The sequence below is a fragment of the Solanum pennellii genome, chromosome 2 (genome assembly GCF_001406875.1).
Source record: "Solanum pennellii chromosome 2, SPENNV200".
NCBI lineage: Eukaryota > Viridiplantae > Streptophyta > Magnoliopsida > Solanales > Solanaceae > Solanum > Solanum pennellii.
The window spans coordinates 16,908,232-16,930,405 of NC_028638.1; the positions used below are offsets into that span (position 1 = coordinate 16,908,232).

The 22,174-nt window shown below is 31.9% G+C and overlaps 2 protein-coding genes across 3 annotated transcripts; both read left to right on the plus strand.

The window, feature by feature from the left end:
- Nucleotides 1-1,583: 1,583 nt before the first annotated feature.
- LOC107012036 (protein MALE DISCOVERER 2-like) lies at nt 1,584-8,173 on the plus strand. Of its 2 annotated transcripts, none has more exons than XM_015211755.2 (14): nt 1,584-1,989; nt 2,150-2,605; nt 2,720-2,852; nt 3,068-3,139; nt 4,383-4,526; nt 4,656-4,796; nt 5,470-5,556; nt 5,638-5,705; nt 5,791-6,258; nt 6,423-6,613; nt 6,761-6,893; nt 7,037-7,191; nt 7,298-7,486; nt 7,622-8,173. In XM_015211755.2, the coding sequence occupies exons 2-14, from the start codon at nt 2,491-2,493 to the stop codon at nt 7,880-7,882; spliced, it is 2,157 nt and encodes a 718-aa protein (XP_015067241.1). In that variant the 5' UTR covers nt 1,584-1,989; nt 2,150-2,490; the 3' UTR covers nt 7,883-8,173. The 2 variants fall into 2 exon arrangements, with proteins under 2 accessions (XP_015067241.1, XP_015067240.1); XM_015211754.2 differs by having other exon boundaries at nt 1,585-1,989; nt 5,788-6,258.
- A 6,956-nt stretch (nt 8,174-15,129) lies between these two features.
- On the plus strand, nt 15,130-17,293 carry LOC107009056 (F-box/kelch-repeat protein At1g30090). Its single transcript, XM_015208316.2, has 2 exons — nt 15,130-15,383; nt 15,614-17,293. Exon 2 carries the CDS (start codon nt 15,691-15,693, stop codon nt 16,897-16,899), a length of 1,209 nt encoding a protein of 402 aa, XP_015063802.1. The 5' UTR covers nt 15,130-15,383; nt 15,614-15,690; the 3' UTR covers nt 16,900-17,293.
- The last annotated feature ends 4,881 nt before the right edge of the window (nt 17,294-22,174 follow it).

Here is a 22,174-nt window from a genome sequence, read left to right on the forward strand (position 1 = left end):
TGTCATAAAAAATTGTCGTTAAAATTATTGACTTTTACCAATTTAATTTAATTTAACGGCTATAAAAATAGACGCTAAAAAGTATAGTTAGTCGTTGTGAATTGGATTTAGTAGCCAAGAGCATTGCTGCTAATAATAGCTGTTAAAAGTGATAATTTTTAGCGGCAATCCATTATATTATCTACCAGCTTTTGTGACAATCGCCACAAAAGGCTTTACCGACCCCTGCATCGCCGGCTAAAGACCAATGACTGATAAAGCATATAGCGGTGATTCTTATTGCCACTAATGCAAATTATTATTGCATACTATAAAGCCCTTTTTTGTAGTAGAGGTTTAGAGTAATTTAGGGAGTGGATTTTGTTAGGTTTTGGGAATTAACAAAATGGGGTTGAAGCTGGTAGTTTTAGGACTCAAAAGCCTTATACAGGGCTTAGGGTAGGAGGCAAAACAATGTAGTGTTGGAATAAAACAATTAGTAAAAGACCCTAAAATCCTTTAAAAATAACTACTAGACTTGACTTACGGTTCAAACCTACCGTCTCTACATATCGTACTGGTTAACCGTAGAGAAGTTTAAAAACTATTATTTGGACCAACTTTTAACGGGACACCAACCATAGAAACCAACTTTAACCTTCAAAATTTCATTAGCTCTGCGACTCACATGCGATACCTATCTAGGACTCGTACATAGAACGATGGGCTACCCTGTAAAAAAGTAATTGGACTTATTTGTGAAAATTTAATGTTTTCTCTTTCTAGAGTCCGTAGATAGGACCCGTAGAACCAGCAGACTTTGGCCCAAAAAACTCCTTTCTCTCTTTTCCAAAATTCGAGGTGTTACAATTATTTAAGTGAATAATGTCAATTTTCGATGTCTGTGGATGAATTCAACCTTATTTAAATATGAATGTCCATTGCTTCAAAATATAATTTTACTATTATGTACAGTAATACCCACTTCACTATTTGTTCATTAATTCTTCACCTCCCACTCCTCACCCCACCCCCATAATGTTCACATTTTCAAAATATTTATGTCATATTGAAGACAATCTCATAACAAATTCTTTCGTATTACTCTCTCGCTTAACAATAGTTATTCACTACACTAAAATGATTGTTCAATAATGCTTGTTTAATTTTAAAAATTAAGAGATAGTTTAACTTTTGTGTATATTTTATCTTTGTTATTAACTACTATTTTCTCAAATCATTAAATTTAATAATATAAAGAATAATATAATAATATTATTCCTATAATTTAGTATTTCTTAACAATGTATGTCGAAGTCAAATGGTTAACCACTGTTAAACAGGAGTAGTATTACTTTTGACTTTATTTTATAGCATTTACACATGTTTGTGAATTAATCAATTGTTGTTGTCAAATGGCAAATATAGTATAGAAGTAGAGGGCACAGAATATTTGTAGGACCCAATCAACGTACATATAAATATTTCTAATTGTGGGGTTCCTCATCTCTTTTTTTTTTGGGTCGAATTAAATCGACCCAATTTGCTATTATAATTAAAATATATTAAAATTATTAAGATTAATATATGGAAACAAAAATAAATTTGTCCATGAAAAAATTCTCAGAAAATAGTGGGAAAAAACAACAGAGCTTGTTGACAGGGGTGGTGTTTAACAGAAAACCTTTTAGAGAGAGAAAACAAGAGAGAGAATTTTTTTTTTCCTCAACCCTCTTTCAGAGAGATGGTCGAAGAGAGGTTCTTTTTCTGAGATCATCCTGAAAAGGGGCAGTCAAGAAAATTCATTCATTCTTTGATTTTTAATATTTTTTTCTTCATTTTGTTGAAAAATTTGACGTCAATTTCTTGCGTTTTGCTGACTTTTGGAGTCTCAATTTAAACCTTTGTTTCATCATTACCTACCTGCATTTAATTTTTTTTCTTTTGTATAATCTGAAACAAAAGCAGCAACAAAGATTTCATTGACTGCCCTTTTGTCCCTACTTTCTGGTAAATTTATTTTTTTGTATATCTATACATTTTTACCCTTTTTTTTATTGCTTGTGAAAATGGTTATTCTCTGAGTGTCTTATGTTTTTGGCTTGTAAATTAGTCCTATTTTTTGTGCAAATATGAATTAATAAATGTTATTTCTGATTTATTTTGTCAGCTAAAGCTTAATTTTGGAAGTTCATTGATCCTGGTTTGCGCAGTTGTTGATGAAAATGGAGGTGTTATAACCTAAATGTAGAAGCAGAGAAAATGAGAGACCCTGATTTGGTCATTTGTGTTTTATCATTGCTAGTTGTATAGGTTATAGAATAGATTTGTGTATATAAGAAAATAGCTGATTTTTTCTTTTTATTCTACTTGTAAAATTGTCTCGTGTATCCGAGTGATCTTCATCGCTCGGAGAGTTATTGCATATAAAAAACTGGCGATTTTGTGTGGCATTTTGTATAGAGTCCTGGCTAGTGGCAGATATTATTACTGCCTCAACCACTGCTACACATGGTTCTGCTAGCAATGGGTGGTAGATGGAATACTTATGGATTCAAGTTATCATATCTTGCACTTCTGATTATTCTTTATGACGTTCACGGATGTAGCTCACTCAATTCTGAAGGTAATTCTATTCTATTTTTGGACTGTCCTACTGGTTTTGGTGTTTATATCTTGATTGTATCTAGTGTTTGTTATGTCCATTTGAATAATGGATTGGTCTACTTTGCAAAACAAGGATTGGCATTGTTGGGACTACGATCTAAAGTGGATTGTGATCCATACGGAGTTCTTGCAAACTGGAATCCTGATCATTGTGACCCATGTATGTGGTTTGGAGTACAGTGTCTGGAGGGCAAAGTGCAAATGTTGTAAGTCCCTTGTTACATACGATCATCTCTGTTAATGAGTATTCGATTCCATGAAACTTACTTTTATAATTGTAATGTTCGTTTCTTTTATAGTATAAGAACAAATCTGTTAGATTTATTTTAATGACAATAAATGTGCAAAAATGAACTCATACGGTTTGACCTTTGTGCTATCTCTCATGTTGTTAATTATTTTCTTTTTCTTCTCTGTTTAGGGATCTTCATGGACTTTCTTTGGAAGGCACATTGGCACCAGAGCTTGGGAATCTCACTCACTTAAAATCAATGTAAGTTTTTACCTAAAACATAATGTTTTTTGCTTTTTTAGTTCATAAGTGAAAATTTGTGGGGCATTAAAGAGAGATTGTTGCTCGTCATGGTTGAAAATAGCATTGCGCATTGAAAATAAGCACGGATTAGAAATAACCCTAGTGAGTTCAAAATGGTTTGAAAATAGCCTGTCGGATTAAAAATACCTCCTTCTTTTGATTTCTTTTTTAACTTGCAATTTTATTTTTTTAAAAAAGTTGATCTTCCTCTTCTTTTTTTGGTTTTGTGCTTAAAAAAACTCCCTAAATAATCTTGTTTTTGTTTGAAAGCTCTTTTGAAAGTGCTTGTTTCCTGGACAATGATAGGATTTGAGATGAGCGTTTCTAAGGATCGTTCTTCCATTGTAATATTCCATAAATCATAGGTTTCAAGATATGATTTCATTCTCATTGACCAAACGTGATAGTTTTTGGTAGTGAAAATTTGTGGGACATTGAAAGAGAGACTGTTGCTCGTCACTGTTGAAAATTGGTTAAAATTAACCTTGCGCGTTGAAAATAAGCACAGGTTGAAAATAACCCCTAATGAGTTCTAAAAAATGGATTAAAAATTGCCCTGGTGGGTTAAAAATAGCCTTGACGAGTTAAAAATTGGTTGACAATAGTTCTTTAGAAGAACCCGCAGATCCCATAAGATCAATGAAGCTTTTTTTTTTTATCACAAGGGAAACCCGCAGCCGCTACCCTTTGGGTGCGCACAGGGTAAAACCCCCGCTCCTATGTAATAGCTCGCAAACCACATAGGAGAGGTAACTCGCACTAGGCAAGAATGGTGCGACGAGCTCGACCCAGAGGCAAACCCCTTGCTTTCGCTGGCAAAGAGTTTCGAACTTGAGACCTCTAACATGGAAGTCCCAAGCTCAAACCACTGGGCCACCCCGAAGGGTAAGATCGATGAAGCTTTGGATACTATTTTGTTGTTTTTATAAAGATGGTGCAGCTAAATATTGTTGAAAATGTCTCTCAATTTTTACTAAGCATGAGAGGGGTTTAATAGACACTTGAAAACATAATTTGCAGAAAATCTGCATAACAAAAAGTAGTAGATTAGTAAATTGAGTGGAATAGACTAAGGAGAATTAGTTCCATGTCTAATAATCGTAGTTTCATCATTTTGCATGCTGTATCTTCCTGTGTGTTGTGTATGGCTCCTTTTTTATCTTAACAATTTAAACATTTTTTCTCTATGATTGGCTCACAGTGTGCTGTCAGAAAACAATTTTTTTGGTGCCATTCCAAAAGAATTTGGACGACTTCAAAGGTTGGAAGTGCTTGACTTGACAGATAATAATTTGAGTGGGAGAATTCCAGCAGAAATAGGAAACCTGTATGCGCTAAGAAGCTTGTGAGTTCATAATTTAATTGTTGTGCATGTGAAGATGTGTGCTGCCTATATAAGTTTATATATGTGAGTATTCATGAGGAAGAACCATTAAAAAGATTCTTTTGAACTGTTTCTTATACCTTTTCACAGGTTGATTCGTAACAACAACTTGGAAGGAAAAATTCCATTTGAAATTGGGAAGCTTCGTTTGCTCTCCGAATTGCAATTTGACGAAGCACTCATCCCTGCTGCTGGTGGAACATGCTGTTTACATAGAAAATTTGCACACTGGTAAGGTTCTTTTGGTTTTATTGGACCTTTTATATCCGTGTTCTGATTCTTGTTACATATATGTAACCAAATATCAACATGCCAAGATGTCTGGAATGTATGAAATTTGTATTTAAGCCATTTCAGGCTGCCATTATTTTCAGAATATGGTCATAAAAGGTTTTCTTGGTGGGAGTGAGGGGGTGGGTGAACACAAGTTGATAAGGTTGAGTATTAATGGCAACAAGGGATATTGTGGTTTATCTCAATTAAAATAAAGCCTGGGAGATAGATGATTTCATAGATGTGGCGATGCAATTACTTGTGCTGCTGATGCTTGAAATTCACTAGTAATGCTTGCCCATACATCAACTCAAACGAAAAAGTTTTTTAACTACAAGGAGGTGATTTTCCAGTCATTGCATCTCTCCAAGGATGGGGTTGAGGATGAGGGATGCAATATATTGGAGATCTAGGGATTGATCCTCGAACCAAGAGAGCATCAAGTTATCATATTGGTTCTAATTTGTTTTAATTTTTTATCAAGATACTCTTCTCAGATAGCTTTAACTCTTACATATAATACTGACTATCAAAACTAATAGCATGGTTACTTTCAATAGCACTTACCTTCTCAATCAGATATTTTCATTTGCCTGCTTCTCTCTGGTAATTTGATGTCTGTTTCTCGCAGCATCTGTTATGGCAGTCTGATACCATTAAAAACCGTAGACTCCTTTATCGGACCACTTAAAGGGACACTTCTGCGTTATTTCACTCTGTAAGTAACTAAATGGTTTTCAATCACCATGTTTTTCGACTTACATTTTATCACTCTAGAAGCGTCTTTGTGTCAATAAAGGTTCTCCAGACAACTTGAGAGTGGCTCATTGGATAATCAGACAGGGTATTCCTCTGACAACCTACCAAGTGAGTGAAAAATTTTTACTCCGCATCATTAGCAGGACTTATGTTGAAAGTGCACAAAAGATTGTTTTCACTCTTCTTTTAGCAGGTTCAAATAGGCCTCACATCATCCATACTATTCAGAACCAGGCGAATATCGCACGCCGCAAGTTAGTTGAACAATCCAGCAACCTTGCTGCTATTCCTGCCAATGGTGGGAAACCTTTGGGTCCTATTGCTTCAGTGCCAAGAACCAGAAGTAGTGGGTCATTTCGTGCTGTGCCAAATACCCAAGGAACACCTCCTACACCCTTGCCTGCCTCGCAACGACAGCCTGAGTCTCAACTCAAACCAAATCCAATGGGACAGTCAAGTAGTGTTAAACAGCCAACTAATAGACAAGCCCCACCTGCTCAAAAATCTGGTGATACATGGAAGTATATAGTTGGAGGTTTTGGGTTTTTTCTGCTAATTGCTGCTGTAGTTGTGTTCTTAGTTTACAGAAGCAGAGCTGCAAAAACAATAGGCCCTTGGAAGACTGGGTTGAGTGGACAGCTGCAAAAAGCATTTGTCACAGGTACTTCAATTGAAATTTGTGACAAGAATTACTTTTAATATTCTGTCCACATTCTGATATTCAATGACAAAATCACTGTTGGTTGATATAATAGTCCTAAATCACAGCGATAAAAGAAGATATAATCCTGATGTTGATCGCAAAAAGATTATTTCTCATTGCAGGGGTCCCTAAGCTCAACAGGTCTGAGCTTGAAACAGCATGTGAGGATTTTAGCAATATAATTAGTAGTTATGATGCATATATAATCTACAAGGGAACTCTGTCTAGTGGAGTAGAGATTGCTGTTGCCTCGACTACTCTAACTTCTCTCGAAGATTGGTCTGAGAGTTCAGAAATGGCTTTCAGGAAGAAGGTTTGTTGTTTCCATTTACATCAAAAATTAAATATTATCTCTCCATAGATGTCAGGGTCTTACATTTCACATAATGACATTGTTGTTATCTCTTCATCCATTTCGGTTGTAAAAGACATGACATTTTGTGGTTGTGTTATTGAACAGATTGATACACTTTCAAGAGTGAACCACAAAAATTTTGTTAATCTTATTGGATACTGTGAGGAGGATGAACCTTTCACTAGGATGATGGTCTTCGAGTATGCTCCAAATGGAACTCTTTCTGAGCATCTACATGGTAAGATTCTTTGTTGTCCACAGTTCAGCTTTAATTACTCACAATGATGGCTTGATTTAGTTCAGAATAACACTTCTTATTTTATTTTTATTTTTAAAAAAAGATGTTCAGAATGACTTAAAATGTACGTTTCATTGTGTCAGTTAAAGAAACCGATCCTCTTGACTGGTCTGCAAGGGTGAGAGCCATAATGGGGACAGCATATTGTCTTCAGTACATGCATGATCTGAATCCTCCAGTGCCCCATTCCAGCTTGAATTCAAATGCCATATTTTTGACTGACGATTATGCTGCTAAGGTCTGCTCCGTCTTCTTCAATATATACAATTTATCTACCATATTGAACTAATAAACATTTTTCATTTGTATTTCATATTGAAGTAGAATTTTTTATATTTTCACAGATTACAGAGATTGATTTCTGGTCAGAACTAATAGCCAAGTCTAAGGACTCGAGAGATGATTTAGAAAATTCTGAGCTGCCGGCACTTGCTGATCCTGAAACAAATATCTATAGTTTTGGGATTCTGTTACTAGAAATAATTTCTGGAAAGTCACCTTATTCAGAAGAACAAGGGTCTCTTCTGAACTGGGTAAATCTCCTTCATATGTTTCCCTTATTTTCTTATACTTGATCGTTACAATGCGTTCCCTAGTCTGCGTGCATTGTCTTTTCTTTCAGACTTTTACCAATGCAAAAGCATATTGATAACAATTGTTTTATTTAGGCGGAGCAATACCTTAAAGATAAGACGAATGTGAGCTCCTTGGTTGATCCAACACTCAAGTCTTTCAAAAATAATGAGCTTATGGCTATCTGTGTGGTAATTGAAGAATGCCTTGAAGAAAATATAAGGAAGAGACCAACGATAAGCGAAGTCATTGCAAAATTAAGGGAAACGATTGATATATCGCCTGATGCTGCAGTTCCAAGGCTTTCTCCCCTCTGGTGGGCTGAACTCGAGCTCTTATCTTCTGAGGCAGCTTAGCCTGATTTGTTTGTCTGCTTTGTAAGTTGAGTATTGCTTTGCTATGTATAAATACACCATACATGATATATAAAACTGGTTTCTCCTCAGACTCAACCCCTTACATACCTAATGTTTTTCTGTTATCCCACTATTCCTCTATATCCTCAAGATTTGTTGCTTCATTCTTTCATTATTTTTCGTTGTCTCTGCAACAAATCCAGTTATGACCCTTCACTTGGTGGGATATTCTACATAGTCTTTGCCCATTTGTGCTCAAGAGCTTGGTTTGTACAAGCAAAATTTGAACTTGGTTGTTCTCAATATGTTTCTACTACATAAACGTTTTCTTGACTTCCAGGTGGTTGTCAAAGTGCATGTGGTATATACAAGAAGTTTTTTAGAGCTAACTAATACCTTGTCTATTTCAATGTGTGTTATACTTTCTCTTTATAAAATATTATGTTACTTTCTCGTAACTCTTTCATTTCAATATTTCACGTTAAATATCAAAAGTTTCAAAGGATATAATCATACATTGAACATATATTTAGCTTAAGATCAAAATATTTAAAGGACGTTCTAGTGCTATCTATTTTTTCGTTATTTCCAAGTTGTCAAAGAGCATATGGTATAAATAAGGAATTCTTTAGAAATTAGAGCCAACTAATACTTCATTTATTTGAATTTGTTTGTCTTTGCTTTTCGTTTAGCTAGTTTATGAAATGTAATTTTCTATTTTCGTGACATTTTATGTAACAGTTCATAAATTTGGATTAGCTCTCGATTTACTAAGGGTTTGTTTGGAAAGCTACCTGAAATTAGTGTAATTAAGATAGTAATTATCAGTCTAGTAATTACACTGACCTGTTTGTTTGATGAAGTGTAATTAAACATTTACTGTTTGGATGGACAATTGCAATTATAAAATTATATTAAGTTTTTAAAATAAAAGTTAATTATTTAAAATTTATATTAGACAAATAAGAAACTTTTTCGACGATATTAAACTTAATATTTAAGATATATATTGTCTTTTGATAATATATCACCAATAATCATATGTTTTAACTAATATTATGAAAAATAATTGATTTTTCGAATTAGTATATTTCAATTGAACTAATCATAAAAACGAGAAGTACAAGATTACTATGAACATCATGAAAATAAAAGATCCATTTCCACTACTTCCTTGAGGCTTCGGGTTAGACTCTCTATCCTTGTTGAGTTTTGAATCCAGAATATTTGAAGAATCTTGACTGGAAAACTTTTGTCAGAATTGAAAACAATCATGTCCACCGGACTTAGAATGAGGAAAAGTCACCATCACTGGTCCTTGCCCTATTTGAGATATTCGTCTCCTTAATCAACATGGATGTTCAACACTCTTTGACCACTATTTCGGGCACACCGATGCAAACATACTCATCCTTACCCTAGAATTGGCAACCATAGTTGGAGCATACTTAGACAACAGAAAAAAATTCAATGAATACTCTTTCCTACTCATTTCCCTTGACGAAGATTAATGAACTCAAACACCTTTGTCTCTCTCATCTCAAGAGGAAAAAAACGATTAAGGAAAGCCCCTTTGAATTTCTCCCGATCAAGAGGACCCACATGGATAGCCCTCTATTCCTTCTATTAGTTGAACTAAATTCGAGCAATACCCTTGAGTTGATAAGCAACTAATTCCACATTTTCCACCGTTGACACTCCCATAATTTTCATTATATCTTATCAATATCATTAATAAACTCTTGAGGATCTTCCTCAACTTTCGACCCATGGAACTTTGGAAGATTCATCCTTGTGACGTTCCTCACCCTTGCTGCTATTGTAACCATAATTAGATTCACGGGAGAAGCTGACTCTATTGTCTTTGACCGTCATAGATTGAGTCAATACTTAAAAGTGGCTCGGAATCAGACATGAGTCACTTGCTCGACCAAAGGATTGACTGACACTTGAGGAACCTTTGGATCCACATCATTAGCCCATATACCTTCTTGCATTAGCCCTTCGAGGAGGCATATCCTGAAAAACATCGAACAAGAGTTAGGAGAAAGACCTTTATCGAGATAAACTTTATGGCACGACTTTAGAATAATGAAAGATGTGAAGTTCTCTAAACGCCTTGTAGCTTTCTATTCATAAATATGACGCGTTTCACACTCATGAATAAGACTCTACTTGATGTGGCTTCTCAGATATCCTAGGATCTTTTCTAAAACATGTCTTTAATACCTAGTTCCTAGGTATGACATGAAGAATAGAACCCGGAGTGGTTCTAAACAACCACTTGACATAAGCATGATGTAAAAAAATACAATGAGAGAGAATAGGCAACATAAGTCTCATATCATATAAGAAATCTAAACATAAGTTTGTTATACTAAACTGTGATGTAGCCTTTCTATTCATCATAAGAGTGATTATGACGTAACCCATACACCACGTACAAGTCTGAAATGAAAAGACGATAAAAGAACTAAAATGTCTATGTTATTGTCCTCGAAGCATAAGGACACACCTATCCAATGTGTTAGTATAACAATCCAAGCTATCCACGAGTGGGAAGAGGAGGATCGGACCCTAAATTATGAGACAATACAGGCACAAGTATGCATTAGTACGATGAATGTACTAAGAATGCGGAAAATGCATAAAGACATATGAGAAACTTAAACATGATATGCATGACCAAGTAAGTCGTAATAAAAACCTTTACAATGAAATCACAAATTGAGGTAAGTGCACACTTAAAATCATTTGACAAGCTTTCATAATACTTTTGAAGAACACATAGTTCATTTTGTGGGTTATTTATGTTAAACGATAATAAGATCATGTGAGGTATAACATGAAATCTAACATGATCCCCGCACCGAAAAGAGAAATCTATTTATCAAGGTAGATCTTTGTCACATTCATTTTTTGCTAAAGTGGATTCACTAGCTTAGGTAATTTAAGACAATCTTGTAGGGGCATGTAATTTGGGACAAGGGAATGCTACTAAATACCAAACATCTACTAGCAGTATGGCCTCCATTCCAAAGTCCTCTCGGTGCTAAGTAAATCTCAACGAAAAGACATAGTCATATTCATATCAAAATACTTTGAAAGGCAACAATTAAGACTACCAATCCAGTCATAAGTTCATATTATAGTAGCTCCTTTCAAATCACGATTTCATTAAACTTTCATAGTAGACACTTACCTTCCTAAGCATCTAAATCATGATTTCAGTCAATTGCAACAAAACTTTTCACTAAGTCATTAACACTTTATTTTAAAAGCATCGTTTAGTCATTAATCATTGTTTTTATTAAAGCATGCATAAGTTCTTAATCAAATATATGATCATACTTCATAATTTCATAAGCATTGTTCATAAATCAAATTCATAAAATAAGCATAGGCAAAGGCATGACTTCCGAGAAATCAATTGAATTTCATGTAATTGAGTCAGATCATACATATTAGATTGAATTAAGCAATTGAATCATAATAAATATAAGCAATTGAATCATAATAAATAGAACTCATGAAAAATTACATGAAACCCTAATGAAATTGGGTAAAATCAACCTAAGAGATTGAGACTTTTTTGGGACTCCATGGATAAAAGGGATCCATTGGTGAATTCTGACGTACCTTGGCAATCAACATGTAAAAACAATGGAGGAAGAACCTTGAAATCCTAGTTCTTTACCATAAAGCTTTTGAGAGAATTTAGAGAAGGGGACTTGAGGGAATTAGAGGGTTTGAGTGAATTGAGGGAATGAGTTAGGTTTTGAAGAGTAAAAGAAATTATAGGGGTAGTTATAAAGCTAAAATGACCTAGTTTAGGGGTTAATTGGTAGGAAAAGACCAAAACACCCTTGATTAAAATTTGTCAGATAGGTCTATGTTTGGACTTATGGTCCATAGGACTTTCTACCAACCTACCTGGTCAACCTTAGAACTTATTATTAGGGCTCATTATTTCTGATTGATTTCACTAAATCTTTATCCTATGGTTTGTAGGACTTTCTATTGGCCGTCCTGGTCAACCGTATAATCTATTACTAGGGTTAATTATTTGTGATCATTTTCACAAAACCTTTTTACAGTCCGTCCCACTTTCGACAGCTCATGGACGTCTATCCGTATAACTCATGTTCAAATTCAAAATTCCATTAAGTCTAGATAACTTCTACGGATCCTACCCACGACCCGTAGATCATATGTGGACTCATCAACTCCTCTCGCAGACCTGAGGTCTCGAATTGATTCTCTAAATCACTCTACGAGCATTTCCAACGGCCCGTAGACCATCCTCGATTCGTCTTGACTACTTGTACGTCAACCATCAGAGACTTGAAATTTTTCCAAATATCAACCGAATCCTACAATTGACTTCCTACGGCCCGTAGAGTTTCCTACTGTACGTAAATGGCTTCCTTAGATCCAACATTAGTGCCCAAATGTACTCATGCTTTCAAATTCGACTTTCCAATTCCCGAGGTGTTACACAGTAAGTCTTCAAAATTAAGATAAATTGCCTCTACTTTTGCACATGTTACATATATATGTGGAACTTGAAACATGTACCTTGACAAACAAAATTTGAAACCCTATTGTCTAAAGTTTGGCCTTGGCCATGGCAAGTCAAACTTCACGACACTCATATGAGAATTTTCCAATTTCAGTATAATCTCATATGCCTGATGTTATTTTCGAAGTGATTAAAATTTTAAAATAATTTATAAACTTCGACCATACCTTTAGTGAGGTCCCAAAATGGTCTACTCCGTCCATTTCCAACATATTTTTGCTTTCTTGTGTGAAAATTTTAAGGTAATTGACGATATAGATTAAAATTTTATAGTGTTGGATTAACCTAGATTTATTTTTTAAGGCGCAATGAACGATTGTATTAAGATGTAAAATAGTATCAAGGCGGAAATATTTGTTTCCACCTATAATATATTGTTCACAAGCTAGATTTTAATTGTCGTATTTCAATCGTACTTCCCATAAGATTATAACTTATCTAAATTTGTTGTAGTAAGTCAAAAATGTGAAGTTAATAAATCATTCTATATTTTACGACATGGTTGATGTGATGGTTTGGTTACGAAGTTTGAAAGAATTTATCTCGGGATTAATAATTAGTACTGAAATTAGTTATTCATGTCTCTAGGGGAATAATAATTCTAAAAACTTATCTTGAATTAAAATAGTTAAAATGATTTTTTTAAAAAAAGATCCCCTCAATCCTCTTTTATTCATCACTTCACATCTTTTAAACTTATGAAATGTATTTTTATAAACAAACAATTTATTTTATAAATTATATAATGCATATTATTATCAAATATTTAAAGAATAATATTGGAATAACTAATTTAACATAATTAACCTCAATATAATATAACTAATTTCGTTATAATTAATTCAATCATAACTTATTTTCAAATCAAATTAACATAGGATGTTTGAAGCACTGAATACGTGTACCCTGACTTATTTGATGGCATCTCTTATTAGGTCAAGATTGTTGGATTAATAAAACATTTTTTGAAGTGTACTAAAATAATTGAATTGATATAGTCTGATGTGGTCTTTTATAGCATGTTTGACCATGTTTTGTAAATTTTATCTTTTTTTAGAAAGTGTTTTTTTTTTTTTAAAGTTATTTTTGGTAACAAAACAATTTGTATTTAATCAATAAATTTAAAAGATATTTTTGAGCAATAACTAATCTTTCATCAACTTTTTTTAAAAATACTTTTAACAAAATATTATTCAACAAAAGTAAGCTTGACCAATTAGACACCTTTTATGATTACAGTGTCTGAAACTAAGAAAATGTTTAAAAGCAAAAGGAAAAAAGCATAAGAAAAATGCTTATATGGTAGATAATGTATTATTAGTATAATTGTGATAAAACGACTGAAATTTTTTTATTTTTAGTTAAAAATTTTAATTATAAAAATATTCATTTCGAGAGCATCACTTCCCGAAATAGATTGTTCAATAAGCACATCACTATTGAACATTGGTTGCTTAATTCTTACCCTATATTGTAGAAATATTATTGGCTTATAATATATTATTTTTGGCTTATACTAAATAAACTAACTTATGTCAATAATAAGGAATATAATTAATACTCCCTTCGCTCATTTTTATTGTCGCTTTCTTTAAAAAAAATAGATTTTTATTTTTATTTATCACTTTTAACATATAAAAAAACAAAATTAATTATTATCTTTTTTCACATTACATACTCAGCATGAAATATTTGTTTTTCAATACCTAATATCATCTCTGTTTCGAAAAACTTTGACCAAATTTCTTTTCAGTCTGTTTCATAAAAAAATGATTTTTTTCTTTTTTGACAATATTTTAACTTTAACTTTTCATCTGACATGTTAAAAGACCACAAGATTCAATAACATTTTGGTATATTTAATATAACTTTAATTTACATTCACAAAATTAAAAAAAAAAAATTCTTTTACTCGGTTTCAAGTCAATTTATGTCTTCTTTTATAAACGAGGAGGGTATTGGAGGAAAGACTAAAAATAGTCCCTCAATTTTGGGTTAAGGCTCAAAGTAATCCTTCAGTTTTCACATGGAGCAATAATAGTCCCTCATGTTTGCAATATTAGTGCACTTTTGATCCTACTGTAAAAATTTGCCTATTTTTTAGCATTAATTTTGTCCAAAATTTTATATAAGGAATGTTCAATCGTCTTTTTATATATATAACAGAAATAATAATTCTATCGGAGAGAAGATGATAAGAAAAACACCTTGATCTGTTTACTAGAATATTACTGCAGCTAAACTAAAAACATCTTAACATATGACTTTGCAGGAAAAGAAAAAATTGTACTATTGCACGTGAAATTATCATGATAAACCTCTCGACTTTATCTGCAATACGGTTTCTACTAAACAACACAAAGTGTTTTTCTTCTCACATTCGATCATATGGAGTTGTTAAATATAAAATGACGATTGAACATTCCATACATACGTCCTGGATAAAATCAATGCTAAAAAATAGGTAAAATTTTGAAGGAGGATCGAAAGTGCACCAATATTACAAACATGAAAGACTATTAATGTTCAATGTAAAAACTCAAGAATCACTTTGAGTCTTAACTAAAAAAAAAAACAAACTATTTTGATCCTTTCATTGAGGGTATTGTGTCAAGTCAAATTTGAACAATAAAAATAAACGGAGAGAACGAAGGGAGGCAAAAGTGTGTTTGGAGTATATGAAACTCTCTGAAATGGCGCGTGGGAAGTATATTCCCTGGAAACATGAGAGCATGTACAAATTTGAGGCTGGAATGCAGTATTTGAAGGATTAAAAAATCACTAAATCTTTCTTTTTGGTTCAGTTAATCTTCTCAATGATTAAATAGTTAAACTTCTCTTCTTCTTCTTCTTGCTAAAGCCACCAGCTTTACCCTTTGCCTTGCTCTGCTGCTCATATCAATTGTTCTATCTTAATCTGTAAGTCTAATTTTGTTTCAGCTTTTCACTTTTATATACTTTGCTATGTAGATGATTGATCTGTTAATTAAAAAGTATATGTGTTGTGGGATTCTTGAATTTATGAGTTTTTGCTTAAATTCAGGGTTTTAATTTTTTTTTTTTTGTATTTCTAACTTATGAATAAAAATCGATTCTTGAATTTTATGGGATTTAGATTCTGAATAACCCCTTTTGATGAATGAAACCAGGTATTATTATGGTGTTACTTGTCAAAGAATTAGTTTAAAGAAAAGGGGTTGTGCAGTTTTTCTCACAAAGAAAAAAAATGCAAAGAGTTAGGGTATCATCACATCAAGCTCCAGTGCAAAGGCTAGGAGATTCACAAATGACATTGTCTCCAAAGTTTAGGTTAGCTGCAAAGCAATCTGATTTACTTGATCCTTCATTTGATTTAGAAATGTGGCGAAAGGGAGAACCCTTAATTCCTGGACTTCCAGATGATGTTGCTCTCAACTGTCTCCTTAGGATACCTGTTGATGACCATATGAACTGTAGGGTTGTATGTAAGCGATGGTATTCGCTCTTTGCTACGAAAGATAGATTCTTTTCTCGAAGGAAGGAGCTTGGGTTTCATGATCCTTGGCTTTTTGTCTTTGCCTTTCATAAAACTAGTGGGAAAATTCAGTGGAAAGTTTTTGATCTAAAAAACTCTTCTTGGCATACTATCCCTGCGATGCCGTGCAAGGAAAAAGTGTGCCCCCATGGATTTAGGTGTATCTGCTTTCCCCATGACGGTGTTCTCTATGTTTGTGGTGGGGTAGCCTCTGATGTTGATTGTCCCCTTAATTTGGTGGTTAAGTATGAAGTTCGCAGAAACCGTTGGACTGTTATGAAGAAGATGATCACAGCTAGGTCCTTTTTTGCCAGTGGAGTAATTGATGGGATGATTTATGTTGCTGGAGGAAATAGCACACATCTTTTTGAGCTGGACTCTGCGGAAGTCTTGGATCCTGATAAAGGGATTTGGTGCCCTGTTGCAAATATGGGAACTAATATGGCCTCATATGACTCTGCAGTTCTTAATGGGAAGCTTCTAGTAACTGAAGGCTGGTTTTGGCCATTTTATGTTGTGCCTAGGGGCCAGATTTATGACCCTCAAACGGGTAATTGGGAGAACATGGCTTCTGGACTTCGAGAAGGTTGGACTGGTTCTAGTGTTGTGCTATATGGGCGATTGTTTGTAGTTTCCGAACACGAGCGCACAAAACTTAAGGTTTATGAACCTGAAAATGATTCCTGGGACACTGTTGAAGGACTTCCACTGCCAGAGCAGATATGTAAACCTTTCTCTGTAGATTGCTGTGACAACCGGATTGTTGTTGTAGGCCGAAATCTTCATGTTGCTATAGGGCATATCAAGAGCCTGCAGCCATCTAGCAAACGTTGCTCATTTGCTGTTTACTGGCAAGTGGTAGATGCTCCTGCATCCCTCTCTGACTTCACGCCATCTAGTGCACAGGTTCTATTTGCTTAGCTTCTTACTTTTCATCGCAACTACATGGGATCGCCAAAAATTCGCGTGAACTACCTAATGAAATCTTATGTATTTCCAACAAGGTTCAGTTACTCTTGTTTTTCTGGGTTTTCCTCAGTTTCTACTGTATTTAGCTCTAATATAGTAAATCCCTTTACCATATAGCTTTCCTGGTTCTTATAATGTAGTTCTTGATTAATGCTATTTCATTCAGTGACATAGTCGAAAGCTCAACCAGCTGGAAGTAGCGATTAAATGATATGTAGTTGATATAGATTGATGAAATTACTGGATTGTGGTAGTGTAATAGTTTTGGTATACTTTAACAAAGCACATTTGTGTATTGATCTATATATGTATTTTACTACTCTATATAGTCTTTTTATCATATGCATATGTTTTTGTTCCCCTAATAACCACTGCTCTCCTTCAAACCTGCATTTGTATTCTTGAATGTGAACACCTTCTTTTCGGGATGCACAATGAAGCGGGTCGAATGAAGGGTTCTGGCAATGGCTAGACTGTTGCAATGAAGATGTGCATAGAGTAAAAAGGATGAATGTTGTAGTTTTGTAATCTCCAACTGGCTAGGTTGTTTTGTTTTAAATAAAATCCAAATGGTTGGTGCCAACTACACCTTTTAATCATATTTTAGTATAAATATAAAAGTGGGCTATGAGGTGTTATGATTCATAGTGAATGGGCATGAAGGTGACATTGGAGTTGCCCAATTTTGGTTGGCACTTGGCACACTGGATTTTGGTTTTCCTCATCTTTGTAAGAATTAAATATACACTATGATTCCTATTATCTACATACTACACTTTGTAAAGAGTGATTGCTTTGCAAGTGAAAAAAGTTTAGTATTAGCTTAGCTTGTTTGGTCCACTATAATATTTTTTTTTTCTTTTTGTTTTGTTTTGTTTGTTTTTGGGTTCTTTGTATCTGGAAAAGGGAAAAAGTGACATGTACTTGGAAACATAAAAAAGTGAATTTAGATCCCGAAGCACCTTCTCTCCTTAGTTATGTGTACCTGACTTTCTTTTCAAATTAGCACTTAATTTAGGCTCGGTTTAGATAGATTTATAAAGATTAACTTATGAATTACTTCCTCCGCCCATTAATGTTTAACAGATATATTAAAAATAGATGTGTGAGATTAATTTTTAATTTAAACAATCAAGAAATAATTAGTTAATTTTCTCAATTCTGCCTTAATAATTATTTCATTTTGTTCAATTGAAAAGTTATGTAGTTTTTGATATTCTTGGTATAGTTGAGTTATATTAGTCAAATTATATTTTGTGATAAATTTTTCTTAAGAGAAGTGCATGACTTTACCTGACAAACAATTGTGGATGGAGAAAGTAATAGTTAAAGCCTAAAAGTCATAAGTAGAGGATATTCTACTTATGACTTTTCATTTATTTTTAAAAAAAAAAAAAAGAAATAGCATAGAAGTAAGTGCTTCAAAATACTCCATCCGTCTCAATTCATATTTTCTCTTTTAGCTGTCCTTATTTATTTGACCATTTTGACAAATCAAGAAAGGATAAAAAAAATTCCTATTATACGCTCCTTTAAATTTTTTAAAAATTTCAAGTTTTAATTCGTCATTTTTGAAACCATAATTAGTAAGGATAAAATTATAACTTTACTATGTTAATTATTGCTATCTTAATATGCGTGTTATTTTTTAAGTGGACAACTAAATAGAAACATATAGAGTACTTTTTAACATTTTCAAACCCCTTCAGAACTTAAAAAATCTTTAAAATTAAATGTATTTAAAAATAAGCTAATTCAACAACACTAAATAACATCAAATTTATCAATGAATTATGAAAAATAGTCTATCACTCTATATATTTGACAGAAGAGAAGTACCATTCAAGTTGGTGGTGGTAGAGGGTTTGCTAACTTTATCATATTATTATTATCCATATACAGTAGAACTTTACTAAATTAATAATTGGTAAATTAATAATGAATATATTTTAGAAATCCATAGTTTCAATATGAAATTACAATCTATTTCTCTTTAGTTTGTAGTTACATTAATCCCTTAAAAAAATGGGTAAATCACATAAATATACTATATTAAGAAAATATTTACCATCTATGACATATAATTTTTCTTACTAAATATAATAACTTTTTGTATTAAAAATTGTAACGCTTCGCTTCTTTTCTTGTCTTTTTTTTTCGTCCACGGCTTCTTCTTTTTATCTTTTCTTCTTCTTGATCTCCTTTTGTGTTATTTTTTCTCTTCATCCTCTTCTTCTTTTTTTATCCTTCTTCTTATTTCAAATTTTCATTTAAATAATTATTCTCAAATCAGTTTTTGTCCAATATGTTTTATTTATGAATAATACAAGTTTAATTGAATCTATAGATTATTGTCTTGTCTTTCGTTAGTTACGTTTTTATTTATTCTTAATTTTCTCTTCTAATTCAACTTTAATATTGTGTAATACACTTTTAATGCAAATTTAATTCATTTTGTAGTATATTATTTGTTGCTATTAGATTACTTGTTTAATTCATTATCTATATAAGTTTAATCACTCTACAGGTCTTTGTCTGGTGTTTCTTTAGTTACATTTTTTATTCATGCTTAATTTTCTCTTCCAATTCAACTTTAATATGTATGTAATACACTTTTAATTAATACAAGTTAATTCATTTTATAATTTATTAATTGATTTATTATGATTAAATTACTTGTTTAATTCATTATTGATACAAGTTTTATTCAGTTTACAAATTACAGAATGATCTTTCATTTGTTATAGTTTGCATCCGTGTTTAATCACTTCTAATTCAATTTTAATATGCGTGTAATACATTTTTAATTCAAGTTTAATTCATTTGGTAGTTTATTATGTTTCTTCATTTGTTACGATTAGATTATTTGTCTCCTCTTTAGTTTGGATAGGTTGTTTCTATTTGAAAATGACAAATGGAGTTTATATCTCAAGTTTAAGAGGGTTTGATTAAATTTAGAATTGATTTTAGGAGAAATATTGATTGAAGCTTGATAAGGATAAAGTTTACGAAATTTTATCACGTTTGTATTAAAGTTGTATTAGATATGTTTCATAATTGTATTAAAATTGTATTAAAATCATGAACATTACATTTGTAATACATATTACAAAATTCACTCTTTTTTAGTGATAACAACCAAAATAATTTGAGCAACACACTTATAATACATGCACAACACAATTTTAGTGCATATCGCAAACATCACTCACATTCTTAGAGATACAAACCAAAATAATTTATAAGTCACATATAATACATGTTTTATTAATGAATAATATAAGTTTAATTCAGTTTATAGACCGTTGGCTTGTCTTTCATCAGTTACGTTTTTCATTCATTTATAATTCTCTATTCTAGTTCAACTTTAATTCAACTTTAATATTGTGTAATACAAGTTTAAGCAAATTTAATTTATTTACTTGTTTAATATTAGTATAATACACTTTTAAGAACAATTTTAATTGAATTTGTAATTTATTAATTGATTTTTTACGTTTATTTACTTGTGAAATTCATTGTTTATACAATTCCATTCAGTTTATATATCATAGAATGCTCTTTCGTTTGCTACAATTTTGCATTCATATTAATTCTCTTCTAATTCAACTTTAATGTGTGTGTTCAAGTTTAATTCATTTTGCAATTTATTATGTCTCTTCACTTGTTACAACTAAATTACTTGTCTAATTAATTAATTATTGATACAAATTTATTCAGTCTACGAATCATTAACTACACTATAAAAGCAATAGAGAGAGAAAGAGAAAAAAAACAAGAGAGAGAGAGAGAGAGAAAGTGCAACAAAAAGAAAAAAAAAAGAAAAGACATTAGAAAGAAAGTAAGAGAGAAAAGCAGCAAACAGGAAAGAAAACAACAAAAAAGAACAATATAAAGAAAAAAATTAAAGAAAGAGCGAGAAAAACATATAAAAAAGAAAAAAAGCGAGAGAGAAAGAGACAAAAGATACTATTGTTATATATTGCTATAAATGGTAATAATTAAAGAGCATAGTTAAAATAAGTATTATTTTTTAAAAAAAGGACTTACTCAAGTAATTAATCCTTGAAAAAATAATACAAATCGGATATATTAATATGTAGCTCATATGCATTAAAGACTATCTCAGATACATTATAACATAAGCCGGATACATAATATGTAGCTTAGCTATATAAAAAGCTACCTCATATACATAATATGTAGCTCGGATCCATTAAAAACTAGCTTGGATACATTATAAAATAAATCGAATACATAATATGTAGCTCGGATACATTAAATATTGGTTCGAATACATTAAAGCTTTTAGAAATTTTAGAGGCTTTTAGAAATATTAGTAGATATTGGAAATAAGAAAAACATAAGACATGTATCTCTTTAGATGATATTTGCCTTTGATTTCAACTTGGGTTAATAGAAAAATCACTTATTTCGATAAGTTAATAAGATAATATATTTTCAAAACCCAACATTAATATATGACCTCATTAATATTATAAATTTTATTCCCCTAATAATTTTTTAATTACAAATATATCTAAAAACAATTTAGTGAATATGATTCTATTGTATTTTGTTTTTTGCTGAAATTTAAATCTAATTGAAATTCATCTCTAACTTTTTTTATTGCATTCAAAAGTTTTGGTGTTGTTTTTTCAAAGTGCACCATAAAATTGTGAAGAGTTATAGACTTGTAGTATTCATTGTACTTTATGTATAATAAAATTATTTTTTTATGTAAATTTAATAAATATGATACATAAATTAATAAGATACTATGATTTTGATGTAATCAAAATTAACTTTCGGTGAATAACAAAACACTTTTTAAATTAATATATATTAATTTATCGATTAAAAAATACCTCTATAAAATAATACTATTATTTTATGGTACCACCTATATTAATTTAGTAAGCTTTTACTATATCTTGCAACCAAATATGTCATCCTACATTCACAAATAACTAGGCTTTGCCATCAATCGATAATTGTTCTTATTTAGAGAAAATGACATAATTCCCTTAACTATAGGAGTAGGTCTAAGATAGTTTCTTAACTATACACTTAACGTATTTAGTTCTTTAACTACCAGTTTTAGTCCTTAGCTATAAACATACCTATTTTAATCCTTTAAGTATTCAAAAATTTATCAGGTTTGGTCTTTGTCTATTTTTTTTAAAATATAAATAACTTAGGTTTATACTAATGAAATTCATGTCTT

What these genes read in the sequence shown, in the direction of transcription:
- LOC107012036 (XM_015211754.2), top strand. Translation starts at nt 2,491, where the DNA reads ATGGTTCTGCTAGCAATGGGTGGTAGATGGAATACTTATGGATTCAAG. An exon ending in TAGCTCACTCAATTCTGAAG is followed by an intron (nt 2,606 to 2,719) that starts GTAATTCTATTC and finishes TTGCAAAACAAG; the next exon opens with GATTGGCATTGTTGGGACTA. An exon ending in AAATGGCTTTCAGGAAGAAG is followed by an intron (nt 6,614 to 6,760) that starts GTTTGTTGTTTC and finishes GTTATTGAACAG; the next exon opens with ATTGATACACTTTCAAGAGT.
- LOC107009056 (XM_015208316.2), top strand. Translation starts at nt 15,691, where the DNA reads ATGCAAAGAGTTAGGGTATCATCACATCAAGCTCCAGTGCAAAGGCTA.